The 16,124-nt window shown below is 60.0% G+C and overlaps 2 protein-coding genes across 5 annotated transcripts in view; both read right to left on the reverse strand.

The window, feature by feature from the left end:
• The window catches only part of CPT1B (carnitine palmitoyltransferase 1B), a 42,696-nt gene extending 31,326 nt beyond the window's left edge, over positions 1 to 11,370 (reverse strand). Inside the window, exons 1-19 of one of the 3 annotated variants that reach the window (XM_052639379.1) lie at positions 11,112 to 11,366; positions 10,491 to 10,650; positions 10,014 to 10,153; positions 9,535 to 9,709; positions 9,220 to 9,321; positions 8,909 to 9,046; positions 8,734 to 8,811; positions 7,757 to 7,864; positions 7,598 to 7,682; positions 6,793 to 6,988; positions 6,325 to 6,510; positions 6,140 to 6,245; positions 5,934 to 6,050; positions 5,357 to 5,521; positions 5,147 to 5,281; positions 4,902 to 5,054; positions 4,298 to 4,411; positions 3,707 to 3,799; positions 3,037 to 3,578 (exon numbers count right to left, since the gene is read on the reverse strand). In XM_052639379.1, the coding sequence (XP_052495339.1) occupies positions 3,495 to 3,578; positions 3,707 to 3,799; positions 4,298 to 4,411; positions 4,902 to 5,054; positions 5,147 to 5,281; positions 5,357 to 5,521; positions 5,934 to 6,050; positions 6,140 to 6,245; positions 6,325 to 6,510; positions 6,793 to 6,988; positions 7,598 to 7,682; positions 7,757 to 7,864; positions 8,734 to 8,811; positions 8,909 to 9,046; positions 9,220 to 9,321; positions 9,535 to 9,709; positions 10,014 to 10,153; positions 10,491 to 10,631 (2,316 nt within the window). In that variant the 5' untranslated portion in view covers positions 10,632 to 10,650; positions 11,112 to 11,366 and the 3' untranslated portion in view covers positions 3,037 to 3,494. Of the gene's footprint in view, positions 1 to 3,036; positions 3,579 to 3,706; positions 3,800 to 4,297; positions 4,412 to 4,901; positions 5,055 to 5,146; positions 5,282 to 5,356; positions 5,522 to 5,933; positions 6,051 to 6,139; positions 6,246 to 6,324; positions 6,511 to 6,792; positions 6,989 to 7,597; positions 7,683 to 7,756; positions 7,865 to 8,733; positions 8,812 to 8,908; positions 9,047 to 9,219; positions 9,322 to 9,534; positions 9,710 to 10,013; positions 10,154 to 10,490; positions 10,651 to 11,111 lie in introns of those variants that run through there. The other 2 variants (XM_052639377.1, XM_052639378.1) reach the window with 2 other exon arrangements.
• An 887-nt stretch (positions 11,371 to 12,257) lies between these two features.
• Positions 12,258 to 15,641, reverse strand: CHKB (choline kinase beta). Of its 2 annotated transcripts, XM_052640080.1 has the most exons (11): positions 15,304 to 15,636; positions 15,024 to 15,132; positions 14,635 to 14,748; positions 14,311 to 14,444; positions 13,958 to 14,053; positions 13,700 to 13,758; positions 13,531 to 13,612; positions 13,294 to 13,402; positions 13,046 to 13,149; positions 12,705 to 12,786; positions 12,258 to 12,544 (listed from the first exon to the last, which is right to left on the reverse strand). In XM_052640080.1, the coding sequence occupies exons 1-11, from the start codon at positions 15,525 to 15,527 to the stop codon at positions 12,470 to 12,472; spliced, it is 1,188 nt and encodes a 395-aa protein (XP_052496040.1). In that variant the 5' UTR covers positions 15,528 to 15,636; the 3' UTR covers positions 12,258 to 12,469. The 2 variants fall into 2 exon arrangements, with proteins under 2 accessions (XP_052496040.1, XP_052496039.1); XM_052640079.1 differs by having other exon boundaries at positions 15,024 to 15,641.
• Between the last annotated feature and the right edge of the window lie 483 nt (positions 15,642 to 16,124).

Consider the following 16,124-nt stretch of genomic DNA (forward strand, 5'->3'; position numbering starts at 1 on the left):
AATAACTGAGGGGTAATAAAGACAGCTTCAGGGAAGGAGTTTACCAGGCTGAGAAAGGGGACAGGATTCCAGACAGGAGGTTCAGTAAAGGCAAAGGTGTGGATTTGCCTGCCTCCTTAAGAAATGAAGAGTGAAGTTGGGGTTCAGGGTTCTCGTGGGGGAGAGTAAGAGACTAGAAATCAGTTGATCTGAAATGTGAGGGCCTGGAAGTGGAGGTGGGTGTCTGAAACACCCTGTAAAGACCATGCCAAGAAGCATGGACTCCCAGAGAGTCCGGAGCCATCTATCTGCCCATGCACTTGTGCATCTGAAACTGGCTAACTGTTCACCAAATGCTTCCTTTATAGCCTGGGCACACAGCTAGACTACATTTCCCAGCCTCCCTTGCAGTGTGAGTCCTGGCCAGCGGGATATGGGTAGAAATGCTCTGTATCACTACCAGGCCAAGTCCATAAAAGCCTCCTATGAGTGAGCCCTCTTTCTCTCTCCTCCATGGACCTGAGGGATGTTGATTTCCAAGGCAACTAGAGAGCTACCTGAGGAAAGCAGGACCTCTAACAGCCCATTTTTGAATCATGGTATGGAGCAGAGTCTGCTTATCAGCCAACTGAATAAGAATTAAACTTCAGTTGGGCTAAGCCATTGAGATCTCCGGCTTTGTCTGCTATGGCTGCTAGCCTTAACTAATAGTGCAGATCCATACATCTGTGGGTTACCAATACAGATTTGCATCCGGTGGGTAATTATCTGGGAGTTTATACCCTGGTTTAGCACTGTGGTTTCTTCTCTTATTTCAACCAAGAACAGATAAGATAAAAGAACTTTGACTGAATTTAACCTTAATTAAAAGCCAGCTTGTTCTCCCAGGGCTGGGCAAGCTGATGTCTCCCAGAGGCCAACCAAATCCAGACAGTTTCCCAGGGTAGATCATGCAGGCACCTGAGAGGCAAAGGTCTGTGAAAGCACGTTTGGAAGCCCAAGAAAGCTCTGAAACAGAGTGTACCTTTTTGTGAGCATACCTGTATTTTTATGAGCTTCTCACAAGACTCAGAAGAGGCCCTGTGTACATGCATGGCCGGGTCCCTTTGCTGTTCACCCGAAACGATCATGGTATTGTTTGTTAACTGGTTATGCTGCTGCTGCTGCTAAGTCACATCAGTCGTGTCCGACTCTGTGCGACCCCATAGACGGCAGCCCACCAGGCTCCCCCGTCCCTGGGATTCTCCAGGCAAGAACACTGGAGTGGGTTGCCATTGCCTTCTCCAATGCAGGAAAGTGAAAAGTGAGAGTGAAGTCGCTCAGTCATGTCTGACTCTTAGCGACCCCATGGACTGCAGCCCAATACAAAATTAGAAGTGAAAAAAAAAAAAAAAAAAGAGCTTAGGACCCTTCGTCCTGGGAATCATCTCATGCTCTCAGGGTTCTGACAAGCTTCAAAGCTATTATCAGGAGCCTAACTCTCCTTTCTTTCAATTTTTATTTTCAAGATTTTTAGGCATTTTCACAAATGTTTCTTACAGTCATGCCAGATTCAAACACTTAAAAATTTTAATCACCCAATCACCCAAATAAAATGTGAACCACCCTTGCCAGCTCCCTAGTCTCTTGGTTTTCCAGCCCTTAGTTAAGCCCCGTAGTTTCTCCCAACCCCACCGTCACCTGGAGCAGCGCTTGCTGCTAGACCTTGCTCTATCCTCGCTGTGCCCTCAGTTCAGCGCAGTCGCTCAGCCGTGTCCCACTCTCTGCGACCCCATGGACTGCAGCGCGCCAGGCCTCCCTGTCCATCACCAGCTCCCGGAGCTTGCTCAAACTCATGTCCACTGAGTCGGTGATGCCATCCAACCATCTCATCCTCTGTCGTCCCCTTCTCCTCCCCTCTTCAATCTTTACCAGCATCAGGGTCTTTTCCCATGAGTCAGTTCTCATCAGGTGGCCAGAGTATTGTGCCCTACTTTGTTCTAATATTCTGGTTAGCCAGAATGATCCCATTAAAATTTACAACCGATTATATCATCCTCTGCTCAAACCCCAGTGGCCTCCCACATCATGACAGGAAGCCAGAGCCTGCCCTGCCCCTCCCCTGACCTAACGCCGGCCACAGGCCTCAGGGACAGTTCCTCTACCCTAGCAGGCTCCTCCCACCATGAAGCATTGACCCTTGCCACCCTCTTGGCCTGAAATACTCTGCCCTCAGGTATATACATGGATTGCACCCTTCTCTCCTGCTGGTTTGAGTCAAATGGCCCCACTCGGGAAGGCCTGGCTCTGCCACTCTGTCTGAAATTGCCACCCATCCCTTCCTTGTTCCTTCCCCTCACTTATTTTTCTCCTTAGCACTGATTACCATCTGACTTACTATGTAATTTGCTCATTCTTCTTGGTTATTGCCTTTCTCCCTCACTAGACTCTGAAGCCCCTCAGGGAGGGATTGTTTTTGCCAGTTCCGCTCACTACTGTGTCCCAGTGCTTAGCACACTGAGTGCTCAGTAAGTTCTTGCTAAATGGATTACTCAAAAGCCTCCTGGTGTCCCTGCCAGCCACTCCGTCCCCGGATCCGTGCCTGCCTCACCAAGTGGTGACATCCTTGTGGGCACGCGGTGCCTCGTTCACCATGGAATCTCCCACACAGAGCCAAGTAGACGGCGGCTGCTCGGTAGACACTGGCTAATAAGAGAAGGCCGAGGACTGTGTCTAATGCACATTTGGTTCTCAGCACCTAGCAGAGTAATGGGATCTAGATTTGTTCAGCCTTGTGGCAGTGGTAACTGAGTACCCGCTTATACTTTCATATTAATTTTTTTGTTTACTGGTGATATTATTTTAATAAAAAGCGGGACTGAAGGAAGGAATGCCTGTTGCTCCAGATTATCCTGTGTCCTCTCACAGACACGACCACCTGGCACCCAGACTCAGGCCTGGGACTGCAGCTCCTCCCTATGCCGAGGCTTGCACAGAGCTGTGCTCCTGCCCAGGGAGGTGCAGAGGGCATGTCGGTGCAGAGGAGGCAGGTGGGCCCTAGCTCCAGCAGACAGACAGTGGCACCAGGGAACGGGTGGAGGTTCTGAAGCAAGAATTTATTCCAAGTGCATATGTGGGTGTGGACAGCAGAGACCCGTATTTAAAGCAGGTCAGAAGCCTCTCACAGTCTCCAGCCCTAGCCCTTCCCTGGCCACCTCACTGGCCTGAGCTAGAGCAAGGGAAGGGCCTCCTAGTCCCCCACCCCCCAAAAAACCCATAGGTACTTAAGGGCTAAAGCAGAGCCATACAGCCTTATTTTTATTAGCATCTAGCAAGAAAAAAAATCAAGATTCCCTCCAGCCCTGCCTCTGCCACCTGAGCCCTCAGGGAGCAGTGTCCGCTGGGGGAGCACTTGTTTCCGGAGATGTTCTTGGAGCCTAGGCACCTATGCGCTGCCACCCTGTGCCTGAAGGCTGACCACAGGCCCCCTCCTCCACTCTGTGGGGACAGAAGGGCAGCTGGCATCCCTCCAGCCCTTAGCCATCAGCCTTGGGAACTTGGAAAAGATTGGCGATGTCTAGCAGAGCTTGGCGGATCTGGTTCCCAAAGCGCTGGGCATTCTGTGGAAGTTAAGAGTTCAGACCAACCTCCAGGCGAGCCCCCGCCCCCTGGCCACAGGAGCAAGGGTCCTTCCCGACGCGCCCTGGGCCAACCCTCCTCAGGCGGAGTAGCAGCAGGGCAGACTCACCGTCTCTGAGCTGGAGAACTTGCTGGAGACATGGAAGAAGATGGTGTTCTCACCTGCGATCATGTAGGAAACACCGTAGCCATCATCTGCCACCTGAGGCAGCGTGGAGGGTAAAGAAGCAGAGGTGAGCTGACCTTGAAGATCTGAAAGCCAAGCTGATGTTATCCTTGCTCTGCCCACAAGGGTCACAGGAAGGGGCCCACCCCCAGGAAACCGTGGGAAAACAGGGTTGCAGACCCCACCAGGGGACCCACGGCCTTGCGTCCCCTCGGGAGGCTCAAGAGCACCGCCTCTCTCCACGGCGTCGCCAGTTCCCTGACCAACTAGCCTGTGTGAATCTCAGTGGGCGAGCTGGACTCTCTGTAAGCCCCCTTCAGAGGGCTCATCAGCATCAGGCAGGGTCACTCCAGCAGGGGTGAGCTCCCGTCCACTTTCCTCCCAACAGGTCTATAGGTACCCATTCTGTTCCCATGCCAGGCAGGTCCAGGCCTGTGCTCTTGCCTCTGGTCTGACCCCCTTGAGTCCCTGTACTCTCCAAAGACACGCCCGTCCCCTGGTCCCGCCCACCTGCCCACCTTCAAGGGCACTTACAGGGCCAAAGCCACCGCCAGCACCCAGGTGTTTGGGGTACTTGTTTGGGTCGAACATACGGATCTGGAATTGAGCGATCTGGCTAGTGGAGAGGCGCCAGGGTTCTGAGAGCACCTGCGACAGGGAGGCCTGCAGTCAGACGCTCTGCACACCCGCGGACAGGCAGTGCCTGAGGCGTCCTGGCTGAGGACGCAGAAGGGACGGACGCAGGGCCTTCCTGACTGCGGCCCTGGTCCCCGGGGTCTGTTCTCACCGTCACAGCATCTGCACAGAACCCTCCACCACAGGACCTGCCTGTCCTGCCCCTGCCTCTACCCGCACCCCGAGCTGTTGCTCCATATCCCACACCGCGGCCTCAGTGGCTGTCTGGGCACTGAAGGCTCCCTCTGCCCGGACACCCCCATCCCCCTGAGCCTCTGCACTTCCCTCATGGGCGCTGCCGCCCCGACAAGTCACGCTGGTCCGTCCATCCCCCCTCACGCCGACACCCACTCGACGAGGGGAAGGCTGCTGCTCGCGGCCAGTCCGCAGGCCTGGGAGGGGCGTGGGGCAGGCAGAGCCACCGAGAGCGGGCCTGCGGACAGACACGCCCGTCCACACTGACCTCAGCCAGGAAAGGGGACTCGACTCCCAGGTACTTGGAGACCACGTAAAGGCAGAAGAGGTGCCTGTCGATGCCTGCCCCTGTCATGGCCAGGCGGTACATGTTCTGGTGCTTCTCAGCAGCCTTCCGGAACAGACGCCGGAGGTCTTCGTTCTGGGGGCAGAAACAGGGCCGTGAAGAGTGGGTCTGGCCCCGAACCCACGGAGGCCGAGCGGTCGCCTCAGCATGAGGCCGCGGGGGCTTACCGGGTGGCGCCCCTGCACCATGGCCTGAACAAATGCTGTGGACTCACGGGTGCAGGAGCGCACGGTCTCTGTCCGGCCCTCGCGGAACATTCTAGTCATCGAGGCTTCGTAGGTCAGGCAGAACTTGCCCTTGTCCTGGGGAACACAGAAGGTGAACCTTGGGGTGGGCCCGGGTGCCACCCCGCCCGCTCGGCGGCCCGGGGCTCCTACCCGGAAGTGCGCCAGCTGCAGGGCGATCTGCACGAAGGCATCAGGGCTGGTCCGGCACTTCTTGATGAGGCCTTTGCCAAAGGGCAGGAACTGGAAGCAGTACAGCTCCACGTCGTCTGCCAGAGCCTTGGCCACCTGGTAGGAACTCTCGATGACAGCCTGGCACTGCCAAGACACAGAGAGGTCAGCTGGGGGCAGAGCTCTCCAGCAGGGCTCCAGGGTCATGTCCAGAAGGCCTGAGGGTTAGTAACGGAGGAAGGCAAGGCTGGGCAGGCCTCGATGTCCTCAGGAGGAGACGCCACAGACAGGCTGGGGGCGTCAGCGCAGAGGCGGGGCTGGGCTCTGCGGGGGAGCGGGCACTGACAGGTGCTTCCCAGACATGAGCTCACACCTCACGTTTTTCTCCAACCCCCAGACGGTCCTGGGGTCTCTGTTCTCCCTGGAGTCGGTCTGGACCATAAGAGACACTCGGACCTTCCCCCTGAGAGTGGGGCTGGGACAAAGGGGAGGCCTGCAGGGCATCTCAGGCCCTTGCCACTCTCACACAGCCACCCCTGCCCCTTCTCGGCCCGCACACCTGCTCAGGAATGTCCCACTGGAGTCGCTGAGGCGGGGGCAGCACAGGGTTGGGTTTGCCCAGACAGTGCCCCGTCTCTGTGTAGCCCAGATGGAAGGAGTCGGTGCCCAGGACAAACTGCAGGGGAAGGTCAGGCTGAGAGGCTGTCCTTGCCCTGCCACCCCACCCCAAGCCTGCGCTGCAGGGCCCCTCCCGGGGCCTGTTACCTCCCAGAGGTGCCCTATGATAGGGGCGTCTGCCCACGCGTGCTCTGTGTTGAGTCCCAGCTGGCCGTTCTTGAAAGAGATGAGTGTGAAGGACTTGTCGAACCACCTGCAGTGGGAGGAGAAGGGCAGTGGGGGAGGCGGGGGGAGCTCCGGGGCCCGCGTGCGGGGGAGCCGGGGCATGGTACCTGTTGTAGCAGTTGCCGTGCAACAGGGCCTTGCCGTAGAGGCTGAGGCTGGCCTCGTCCTCTGGGTCGTAGTGGTGAGACTCCTCGTCCAGAGCCACGAAGAACGCAGCGCGCTCGATGGCATCCAGGGCAGCCTTGTTCTTGCCAGAGCTGAAGAAGGCCTGGCGTGCCTGCGCCCACTCCACTCTGAGGGCACAAGGGCAGAGTGAGCGGGGTCCCCTGCAGGATGAGAGCCCTGCCCAGGACCTGTGTCTGCAGCCTCTGCACACCCCCATCCAGCCAGCAGCAGTTAGAGGTCACAGCAGCCACTCCCTGTTGCTGCCACAGGTGTTCCTGTCGACGGCAGGTCCTGGTCAACACCGGGCACACCGGGCCTACGTCCCTCCGTCAGGCCTCCTGCCTGAGTCCCAGGGTGGCCCGTGGGACTGAACGCCTCTCCTCCTGGTGCCCCAGCGTGGGCCCCAATACCTTCCCCCTGCAGTGAGGGCTGCCAGCCTCTCCTCCCCGGGCTGGGGTGGGGAGGGGTCGTCCAGGATTCTCTGGAACTGCATCTCCAGGTCCCGAGGCTTGAGCAGGCGGGAGCCCTCGTAGAGCCACAGCTTGAAGAAGCGGCCCTTGTGGTAGACGGCCACGTGCCTGCTGTCCGGGAGGTGCTGGAGCATGTCTGTGGCAGAGGCCAGGGTGGACTCAGGCAGAAGCAGGGCCCCCCCGCCCCACACGCCTCCCCGAAGGCCCCCAGCCCCACACCAGGCGGCCACGAGGACCTCCACCTGGCCTGCCTCCCGCCAACCTTTGGGCATCGAGCAGAGCTTCCCCGTCTCTCACGTAAGGCCAACCACAGTCCCATGAGGCATTTCACAGAAGAGGAACCTGAAGCTCTAGGAAATCACAGGCTGTGCTGGAGCCAGAAATGCAGGCGCTGCTCGGGTGGCCCTGGGCAAGCCCGCCCTCCTGCTCTACAGGCCCCTCAAGGCAGGAGCCCCGTTAGGCTCCCTCCTGCTCTTGTGCAGGAGACTCTTCCCATGCGCCGGGAGCCCTGCAGGGCGGGGCTCTGTCCTGGCCTCTCAGGGCCCCAGCAATAGCATCGTGCCTGTAAACAGTAGGTATCTACTATCGGCCACAAGCTGACTATCTTTCGCAGTGTCACGACCCTAAGATGCTGAGGATGCGCAGGGAGCGGCAGGCAGCAGGGCACTGGCGCGGTGGGCCCATGGCTGGCAGGGAGGGGCCTCCACCCAGGCCCCAGCACGGGCGCCCGGGTGCGAGCCCGTACCTGCGTCCTTCCCCGGGATGCGAGTGGTGTTGAACATCCTCTCCATCTGGTAGGAGCACATGGGCACAAGGCCCAGTGCCATCACCTGGGAGGAAGGCCCAGCACGGCTCAGATGGCGGCCCCTCTTCCGGTCACGCCCGCACCCCCAGCACAACTCACAGGCTTGATCTCTTCACGGTCCAGTTTACGGCGATACGTGATCATGGCGTGGACAGCATTTCCCAGGCGGGCAGCCTGCACGTCTGTGTTCTTGACAAGCACGAGGTCCTGCAGGGAGACAGCAGAGCCTGCAGGGAGGCCGTGGCGCGTGTGCACAGGGGGCCCTCTGTCTGGGGTGTCTCGGCCCCTTTCCCCAGTCCATCCTGCACACTCTCTGAGGCCAAGTACCAGAGGTGAAACGCATGACTGGTCATGTCACCCCCTGCCCTGGCTTCCACCTGAGCTTCTTTTCCAAACCCCTTGGAGCTGTTGACATTTTATTTATTTTTCTTGGAGGAAGAGGTTCTGCCACCACAGAACAGCTTAAAACTTCTGGCCTAGACAAGCTGCACATAGGTTTCTAGAAAGATAGCTTTGTGGAGGAGGGGCATGGCAGCACCCTACTTGAAATGTGCTTTGGAAGAAGGAGAGGAGAAGGCGAGCAGGTCTGTGGCTGGGCGGCACCCCCGGTGGGTTGTGCAGCCTTGGCCTGGGAGCAGGAAGAGGGCCGCTCCCATGGGGTAGGGACCGGCAGGTTAGGGACCTGAGCCCTAAGAGCAGCGACTCTGGGTCTACTTGAGACGCACTTAAGGAAGTTCCCTGCTGTCAGGACAGCTGGGAAGTCAAGGCTGGAAAGCCAGTGGTAGAGCAAGGAAGGAAGTGACAGAGCCCGAGCTGGGCAGGGCAGCGGGCAGAGGAGCCCGGGGGACAGCATCAGGCTGCAGGGTCGGCTCGGCTCTCCGGATCCCTAGTATTTCCATCACCTGTAAGCAGCCTCCTGACGACTGCTGTAGGACATGCACCCCCATCTTCCCTCTGCTTCAGGCCTCACTCCAGAACCTCCGCTTGCTCATGGAAACTACCACCGCGGCTCTGAGCTGTCCTCCAGGTTCTGCCCCGAGACCAGAGTGGGGACACAGTGAACACAGAGCTCTTACCATGACGTAGTAGTTGCTGTTGACCATGAGGGGGTTCCTGCCCCGCAGGTAGACGTACTCCTCCCACCAGTCGCTCACCTGGGGGTGGATGGGAGGTTAGAGTCGGGGCAGAGGGTGGGGTGTGAGCAGCCAGCACACAGGCCGGGTGAGGGTAAGCCTAGCAGGCAGAACTCACGTAGTTGGTTGCCCACCAGGACTTGAGTACCAGGTACTTCTGCAGCCTGGGGGCAGTCTTCTCCTCGAACTCCTTGGCCAGCGTCTCCATGCGATAATATTGCTCATCATCCAACAAGTGTTCCACGGATTCCAGGTACTGTCCAGGCAAGTCAGCATCAGTGTGAGGGCCAGGCAGCAGGAGCCGCCTGTGTCCTGACCTTCCTCCAAGCCCAGCCTCACGGCTCCCTCTCAGGCTGACTCTTTGTAGGTGGCAGTCTCATGTCTGAGTGAGTTCTTTGAGTCCAGCCTGCCCTGCACCCAGGCCCTCACCCGATGAACTGTGGCTGGCACGCTGGGCACCGGCAGCTTGGGCAGAGACGTCTGGAAGCTGTAGAGCATGGGCCGTCGGCCAGACAGAAGGCGGACGCAGACCTGAGGATGCAGAGCGGAGAATGTTGAGGGGGAGGCTGCAGGAAAGAGCAGAAAGTAGCAAACGCTGGAGGGGCTGCCCCAGCCCCTCGGAACCGGGACCCATCCCTCCGGGCACCAGCGCCCTGTCTGGTTGTCCCCTCCAGCTCAGAACCCAAAGTGAGGCCCCGCGGTCTCAAACCAGATGCCTGAACCCTTCCACCGGCTCCCACTCACAGCCCAGACTCTGGTCAAGTGGCTGGTCTGGCCGTGCATCTCAAACATCCAACCGTGGTAGGAAAGAAGCAGTTTCAGGGTTTGGCGAAAGAAGAAGATGCCCATCACCCAGACGCCCGTGGAGAAGACGGCCATGCTGAGGAGCGTCCGGGTGTATGGGGTCCGGTAGGGACGTCTGTCAGAGAAGAGGAGAGGCCTGCAGCGGCTCCACTGGAGGCCACCCGCAGGGAAATTCTGATTCTGCAGCCCTGATGTACATAAAGCCATCTGGGGTAGGCACCAGAGGCGGAGAAACTCCCTGGATACACTCACATCTGAGCGCCTGAGAGCCTCACACACGAACTCCCAGAAGCAGGGACCGAGCCGGCGGCCACCTCCAGGGAGGGCTGCCCTGTGGCCTCCAGGGGCTAGTGTCCTGCAGGCCCAGGAGTCCCGGCCGCAGAGCCCACCTGGCCCTCTCTCATGGCCTTGCTTCTTACCCCTCAGGAAGCCATCTCTGGATATAATAGACCAGTCCCATGGAAACGTCCACGTTGTAGTAGGAGGAACCCACTGTTGTCATAACCACGACCAGCCAGCTGGTGGGGCTGCCAGGGTACACGCCCCTGAGGATGCCATTCTGCGGGCAGAAACAGGCATGCTCACAGAGCAGGAAGGGCTCGGTGAGCGGAGACCTGTGAGGCCTTTGCCCGCTTTCACTCCTCCAAATCCCACACCTGCAGCACCTGACTGCTGTGCCCCAGGACCACCTCCTGCTCCTGTCCCCCCCCCCCCCCCCACCTTGAACACCCCTCTGGGCTCTGCAGGGCTGGAGCCTGTCACTCAGCAGAGCTGCCAGCCCAGGGAGGGGAGGAGGACCTTGACAACGGGCAGCAGCTGACACCTGGCCTCTGCTTCCCTGGAAGGCTGGATTCTGCACCTGCTGGGAGATAGAGGCCAGGACCGCCTGCGCCCACCTTGATGCGAATCAGGCGTTTCTTCCAGGACCTGACCCCAGACAGATAGATCTGTTTCAGCACCTCCCGACTGAGCTGGAAGTCGACCCCCTCTGGGGTCACAGTGAACTGGAAGGCCACAGCCTGGTGCGCTTCCGCCATCCTGGGGGTTGCTTGGCACCTGGGAGGCGGCAGGAGGGGGCGTGGGCAGGCTCAGCCGCCGAGCCGAGGCTCCGCCCCCCCTATTGTCCGCGCTTCTGGCCCGCCCCCACCTGCCTCCCTGGGCCAGCCCCGCGTAGTGTCCTGGTTTCCCCCAACCCCTGGCCGCAGGTCGGTCCTTCAGCCTCGCCAACCGCCTCAGAACTTTCGCACAATGGTGCGGTGGTCGGCAAGGGGGTCAAGGCCTTGAAAAGTTCAGAAACCCCGAGGACAGCAAAGGGCGGCCTCGGGGGTGGGGGTGAGTGGCCTCGGAAGCGGAGTAGGGCTGGTTTGGAGTGAGGCGGGGTGTGCGTACCCCTAGCCGTGTCACGTGGGACCTTGGCACCAGCCTCCACCCACCCTTTCCCCCACACCCCCACCCCTACGCGAGCTCAGAGCCCTGGGCCCGGTCGGCGGCCCGAGCTAGCCGGCAACTCCACTCACAGCTAGGGTTTGCTCCTGTTCGATTGTGCGGCCAGTCGCTCTGGCCCGTGTCCGCACGTCCTTCAGGGCAGGCCACCTAAGACCCGCCCTCGCCAGGAATCTGACACCCACTCCCGAATTTGGGTTGAGAACAGATACAGGGCGCAGCGAGAATCTACCCCCGCCTCACGACGAGAATCAGGAGTGGGGACGCAGAGCGGGTTTCTGCAAGCTGAAGATCTCTCAAAGGTCTGGGAGCCTGGGGGTGCCCAACGGGGCTCACGTGAGGAGGGCGGCATTTGAACTAAAAATAGCTGAATGTAGGGAAAAGGTCGTCCGGGTGTCAGCTGTGCCTCGTGTTCCCTGAGGGCCAGTGCTGAGGGTGGGGCAGCCCCGCCTCAGGGCCCTCTTTGCAGCCGTGACTCCCCAGTACCCAACCCAAGTCCCCCAGGGATTTATCACATCTAAGCTGCAAGCAGACATGACTTTGCCAACTAAGGTCCGTCAAGGCTATGGTTTTTCCTGTGGTCATGTATGGATGTGAGAGTTGGACTGTGAAGAAGGCTGAGTGCCGAAGAATTGATGCTTTTGAACTGTGGTGTTGGAGAAGACTCTTGAGGGTCGCTTGGACTGCAAGGAGATGCAACCAGTCCATTCTGAAGGAGATCAGCCCTGGGTGTTCTTTGGAGGGAATGATGCTAAAGCTGAAGCTCCAGTACTTTCGCCACCTCATGCGAAGAGTTGACTCATTGGAAAAGACTCTGACGCTGGGAAGGATTGGGGGCAGGAGGAGAAGGGGACGACAGAGGATGAGATGGCTGGATGGCATCACTGACTCGATGGACTTGAGTCTGAGTAAACTCTGGGAGTTGGTGATGGACAGGGAGGCCTGGGGTGCTGCGATTCATGGGGTCGCAAAGTGTCGGACACGACTGAGCGACTGAACTGAACTGAAGCAGCAGCCAGGGATGGGGGGTGCAGACGGCTCCCACTGGCAGAACGGCCCCTGACCAGCGTCAAGCCCAGATCACCCAACAGCTGTACTTCTCAGGAGGGGACCGAGAAGCTCCTTGCAGCGGTCGTTGGTCCATCTGTGTGCAATTCCTGGTGGGTGCTTTCCGCAACACCCAAGGAGGGCGAGGACCCAAGGAGGGCGAGGACAGGGCGCAAGGGGCGCAGCGAGTTTATTTTCCTACGGTGCACACGCCAGGGCTTCTGCCCACTTCCCGCAGGGGGAACCTGGGGCCCGGGGGAGATCAGCCTCCTTAACTCCAGTCTCAGTGCGGCTCAGCCCAGCCCCCTAGGGCTTCCCCTGTGCCCCTTCCCCTAAGGTCCTGCCCTGGAGGCTCCAGGAGAAATGCCAGGAGTTGGAGGCGGAGTCAGGATGAGGGGTGCAAGCTGGTCAGCTGGCCCTTCTGCTGGAAGTAGAACTGGAACCGAGACTGCGCATACTCCTAGGCAAAGAATTCCCAGATGGTGAGAATGCTTGGGCCCAGCACCCCCCAGCCCCTCAGTCTGCCCATGGCCACCTGACTACGCACAGATGTCCGAGAGGGCCCGAGGCCCCTGATGCGCTCCCTCCCCACATCTATCGCACGTACCTGCGTTACTTACCAAGTAACCAAATTCTATAGTGGACATGGATGCCTGAAGAATGGACCAGAGACCCCAAAAGAAATGAGATGCCAGGGCATACCTAAGGGCAGGAGAAGCGTTCAGAGGACACCCGGCGCCGCCTGAGCCCCACCACCAGGACGGACGTGCCCCAAGGCTCTGACTGCTCCCTGTCGCCCTAAGCCACCCTGTCCTGACTCTTCCCCGTCTCAAACTGTTCTCCACCAGCCTCAGACCTCACCCTCGCTTCCTGCCGCCACTCTGCACTGACACCTCACCTGCAGCCCGGCGTCCACCCTTCCTCTGCATCCTGCTCTACCCTGCCACCTGCCTCTCCTCACCGATTAGCTTCCTCCAGCAAATCTGCTTCCAGGTTCCTCTGCTCCTCTTGGGAGATGGCCTCACCTTTCTTCACCTCTGCCAGGTAGTGGCGAATGAAATGGAGCTGAGATCAAGAGACCAGAGTCAGGAAGTGGGACGCCTAGTGAGGATTTCCCAGTGAACACCCTTCCTCACCATTCCTCCCAGACTTTACCCTCCTTCTCCCGTACAGGCCAGGTCCTGCTCCCCCAGCTTCTGGCCCACATACCTGCTGTCCCTCAGTGGGGTAGTTTGCAGGCTGCGCTTTGTAGAAAGGCCACTCCTCGTGGGTGTAATCGTAAACCCACTCACAAAAATGGTTCCCAATGTCAAAGCCCCTGAGGGAATAAGGTGGACACTCAGCCCCAAATACCCTGGGCAGCTAGGATGCAGAGATGAAGGCCTGGTCAGCCTTTCTAGGGCACTGTAGGAACAGGCCCACGGGAGGCCATCTGCTCACCCTCACCTGTAGTTATAACTGCTGTACTCGAAGTCCACCAGCATGAGGCTGTCGGTGTTTTTAGGCTCTGAGAGCAGTAAGATGTTCCCTGGAGGAAAGTGGTGAGATTCTGGTCACTCCAGGGCCCTCTGGCCCCCCTCACCTGAGGCTGGGAGACTCAGATGCCTTCTCTCACCTTCTTGGATATCATTGTGGCAAAAGACCACTGGTGATGGGGTAGTGTCTAGCAGCTTCCTGTAGGGGAACAGGGGCATGGGTCCTGAGCCAGAGTGACAAAGGAGGGTCAGAAGCATCTCTGTGGGCTAGGCCTTGATTCTAGCCCTCAGCAAATCCTGGGGAGGACCCCACTAGGTGCCCACACCCCACACTTCCTGTGCTCTCTGTCCAGCCCCCTCCCGGACCCCTGCCCCTACCCTGTCCTGTCTGCCCCCACCTGAGGTTGCCCATCTCATCCTTCAAGCTGTACATCTCCAGCAGGTTCGTCTGGGGAAGGCCGGTAGGGGGCAGGTCCTGGATCTGCTTTAAGTACCTAAAGCCCAAGTAACAGGATACACTCAGTGTACCATCCCTCCCCTCTCCCCTCGGCCAGGCTGTCCTGCCTGTTCTGTCACTGAATGGCTTGTCTGGCAATCTCTGGAAGCCTGTTCTGTAAGAGGTCATGTTAGACAGTGGGACACTGGCTTCACTCTCCTGGAGGGGAGGACAGAGCATCAGATACATTCAGTTGCAGCCCAGAGGAGTGGCTGGCAGCTTGGGGCTTCAGTCATGTGCGGGCTCCTGACTCACCGCTCCATGGTCCCGAATAGCCAGTGGGGCTCCTTAGTGAAAGGCATCTCCATGCCGTGGAACTTGGCCATCTTCGTGGCAATGGCTGCAGACAACACTGGATCTCGAAGCTCGTGTGTCTTCAGTGGCCGGCTCTGCACCCAGGAACCTATCAGGGTGGTGAAGGGGCTGGGGCAGGTGGGGGAAGGGTGGGGGAACGGAGGTGGGGTGGAGTCAGGGCTTGGGGAAAATTCCCTACCTGGGGTGAGGGATGTGAAGGCAGACACTGGGAAGGGGGTTGGGGGGTAAGGAAGTGCTTCGGGTAGGTCAGGGCCGGGCTCGTACTGGGATGTACTGTTCCAGCCGGCCCTCTGGAAAGACTCCGTAGAGTTGGGGCCCCAGCGACCGCTCTGCAAGTATGGCGAACATCACACTTTCAAGGACCAAAGAGTCCACGCCCTGAAGGAAGATGGACAGTGAAGGGACCACAGTCACAAAGGGCCAATGGCAAAGGGATGCTAACACACACGAGGGTCGACTTGCTCCTCCCACAACAGCTGGGACTCACCGCCCGGGGGGGGGGGGGGGCTCCAGAGCGCAGGCATTGGTATCATAATGCACAAAATACTCAACCCCTGAACTTTCGTGTCCTCCACTGCGCAGTGGGGGCCACACCACCTGCCAGACTTGGGCGAGGGGTCCCAAGGCCACGGCGGCCCTCACTCGCCCCTCACCTGCAGGATGGCGCCGTACAGCCGCAGCAGCACCTCCCGGGGCTCCTCGCCAACGCTGGGCAGGTGGTCGGGCAGCGAGCAGCGGAAGAGCAGGTTGCTGAGGCCTCCGCTGCAGACCCACAGCAGGGCGCGCTCAGCCCGCCGTCCGCTCCACCGGCCCGGCGTCCAGCCCCCGCGCCCCGCGCCCCCGGCCCGCCCCCGGCCCAGGAACGCCGAGGGTCCCCAGGGCCCGAGCCCGACCCGGCGCGCGCACAGGAGGGGGTGACCCCTGACCTCCCACCTCACAGGGTCAACCCTCAGCTCCTCTGGCCGCGCCTGGCGCCAGGCCCCGCCCAAGTACTCTCGGCACCACTGGTAGGCGCGGCGCTCGGCGTCTCGTGAGCGCGCCGAGCTACGCCGCCGGCTCGGGGCCGCGTCGGGGCACTTAGCCTGCGGCAAGCTGTCCTTGGTCAGGCAGCCTCCGAGAGGCCCTCCTCCGACCACATCGGCCCCCTCGGCCGCCATGGCTCCGGCGCGGCCGGGCCAACGCCCCGTCGCCGCTGAGGCCCTGCGGGCGCGCTCGGCTCCTTCCGGCCGCGCTCGGCTCCGCTTCCGGCCAGCCTGTGCGGCTCGGGTCGCACTCGGGTTGCCTGGTTCTACTCGGCTCTCGGCGGCACCGCTCGGCTCTCCAGGAGACAATGGTCCCGGCGCGCGTTCCGACGCTATGCCCCGCCCCTGCTCAGGGCGACGGCCAATGGCCTCTCTCTCCTGGCCCGGCCGCCGAGAGATAGGCCGTTGTTTGGACCGCAACCCGGAAGCAGGAAATGGCGCGGGCCAATCAGAAGCGTTATGAGCGGTCGGGCCTTCGGCGCCTGGCCTGTTACGTGGGCGAATCACGTAGGCCGGTGGCGCGTCCTAGGAGCCGGTCGGACTCTTCAGGGCGGCTCCCCGGGAACGCTCCTGTGAGGCAAGGTGGGCCTTCGCCAGGGTCTGGGAGCGCACAGGGCAGCGTGGGCGGCGGCGGCCCCTCGGTGGACACATTTGGCCCCCGGGGCAGTCGGGCAAGGCAGTTCAGTTCAGTCGCTCTGTAGTGTCCGACTCTGCGACCCCATGAACTGTAGC

Source organism: Budorcas taxicolor, chromosome 5 (genome assembly GCF_023091745.1).
Source record: "Budorcas taxicolor isolate Tak-1 chromosome 5, Takin1.1, whole genome shotgun sequence".
NCBI classification, from domain to species: domain Eukaryota; kingdom Metazoa; phylum Chordata; class Mammalia; order Artiodactyla; family Bovidae; genus Budorcas; species Budorcas taxicolor.

What these genes read in the sequence shown, in the direction of transcription:
- CHKB (XM_052640079.1), bottom strand. Translation starts at nt 15,527, where the DNA reads ATGGCGGCCGAGGGGGCCGATGTGGTCGGAGGAGGGCCTCTCGGAGGC. An exon ending in CTATTCGGGACCATGGAGCG is followed by an intron (nt 14,054 to 14,310) that starts GTGAGTCAGGAG and finishes CTTGGGCTTTAG; the next exon opens with GTACTTAAAGCAGATCCAGG. An exon ending in CCACAATGATATCCAAGAAG is followed by an intron (nt 13,613 to 13,699) that starts GTGAGAGAAGGC and finishes ACTTTCCTCCAG; the next exon opens with GGAACATCTTACTGCTCTCA.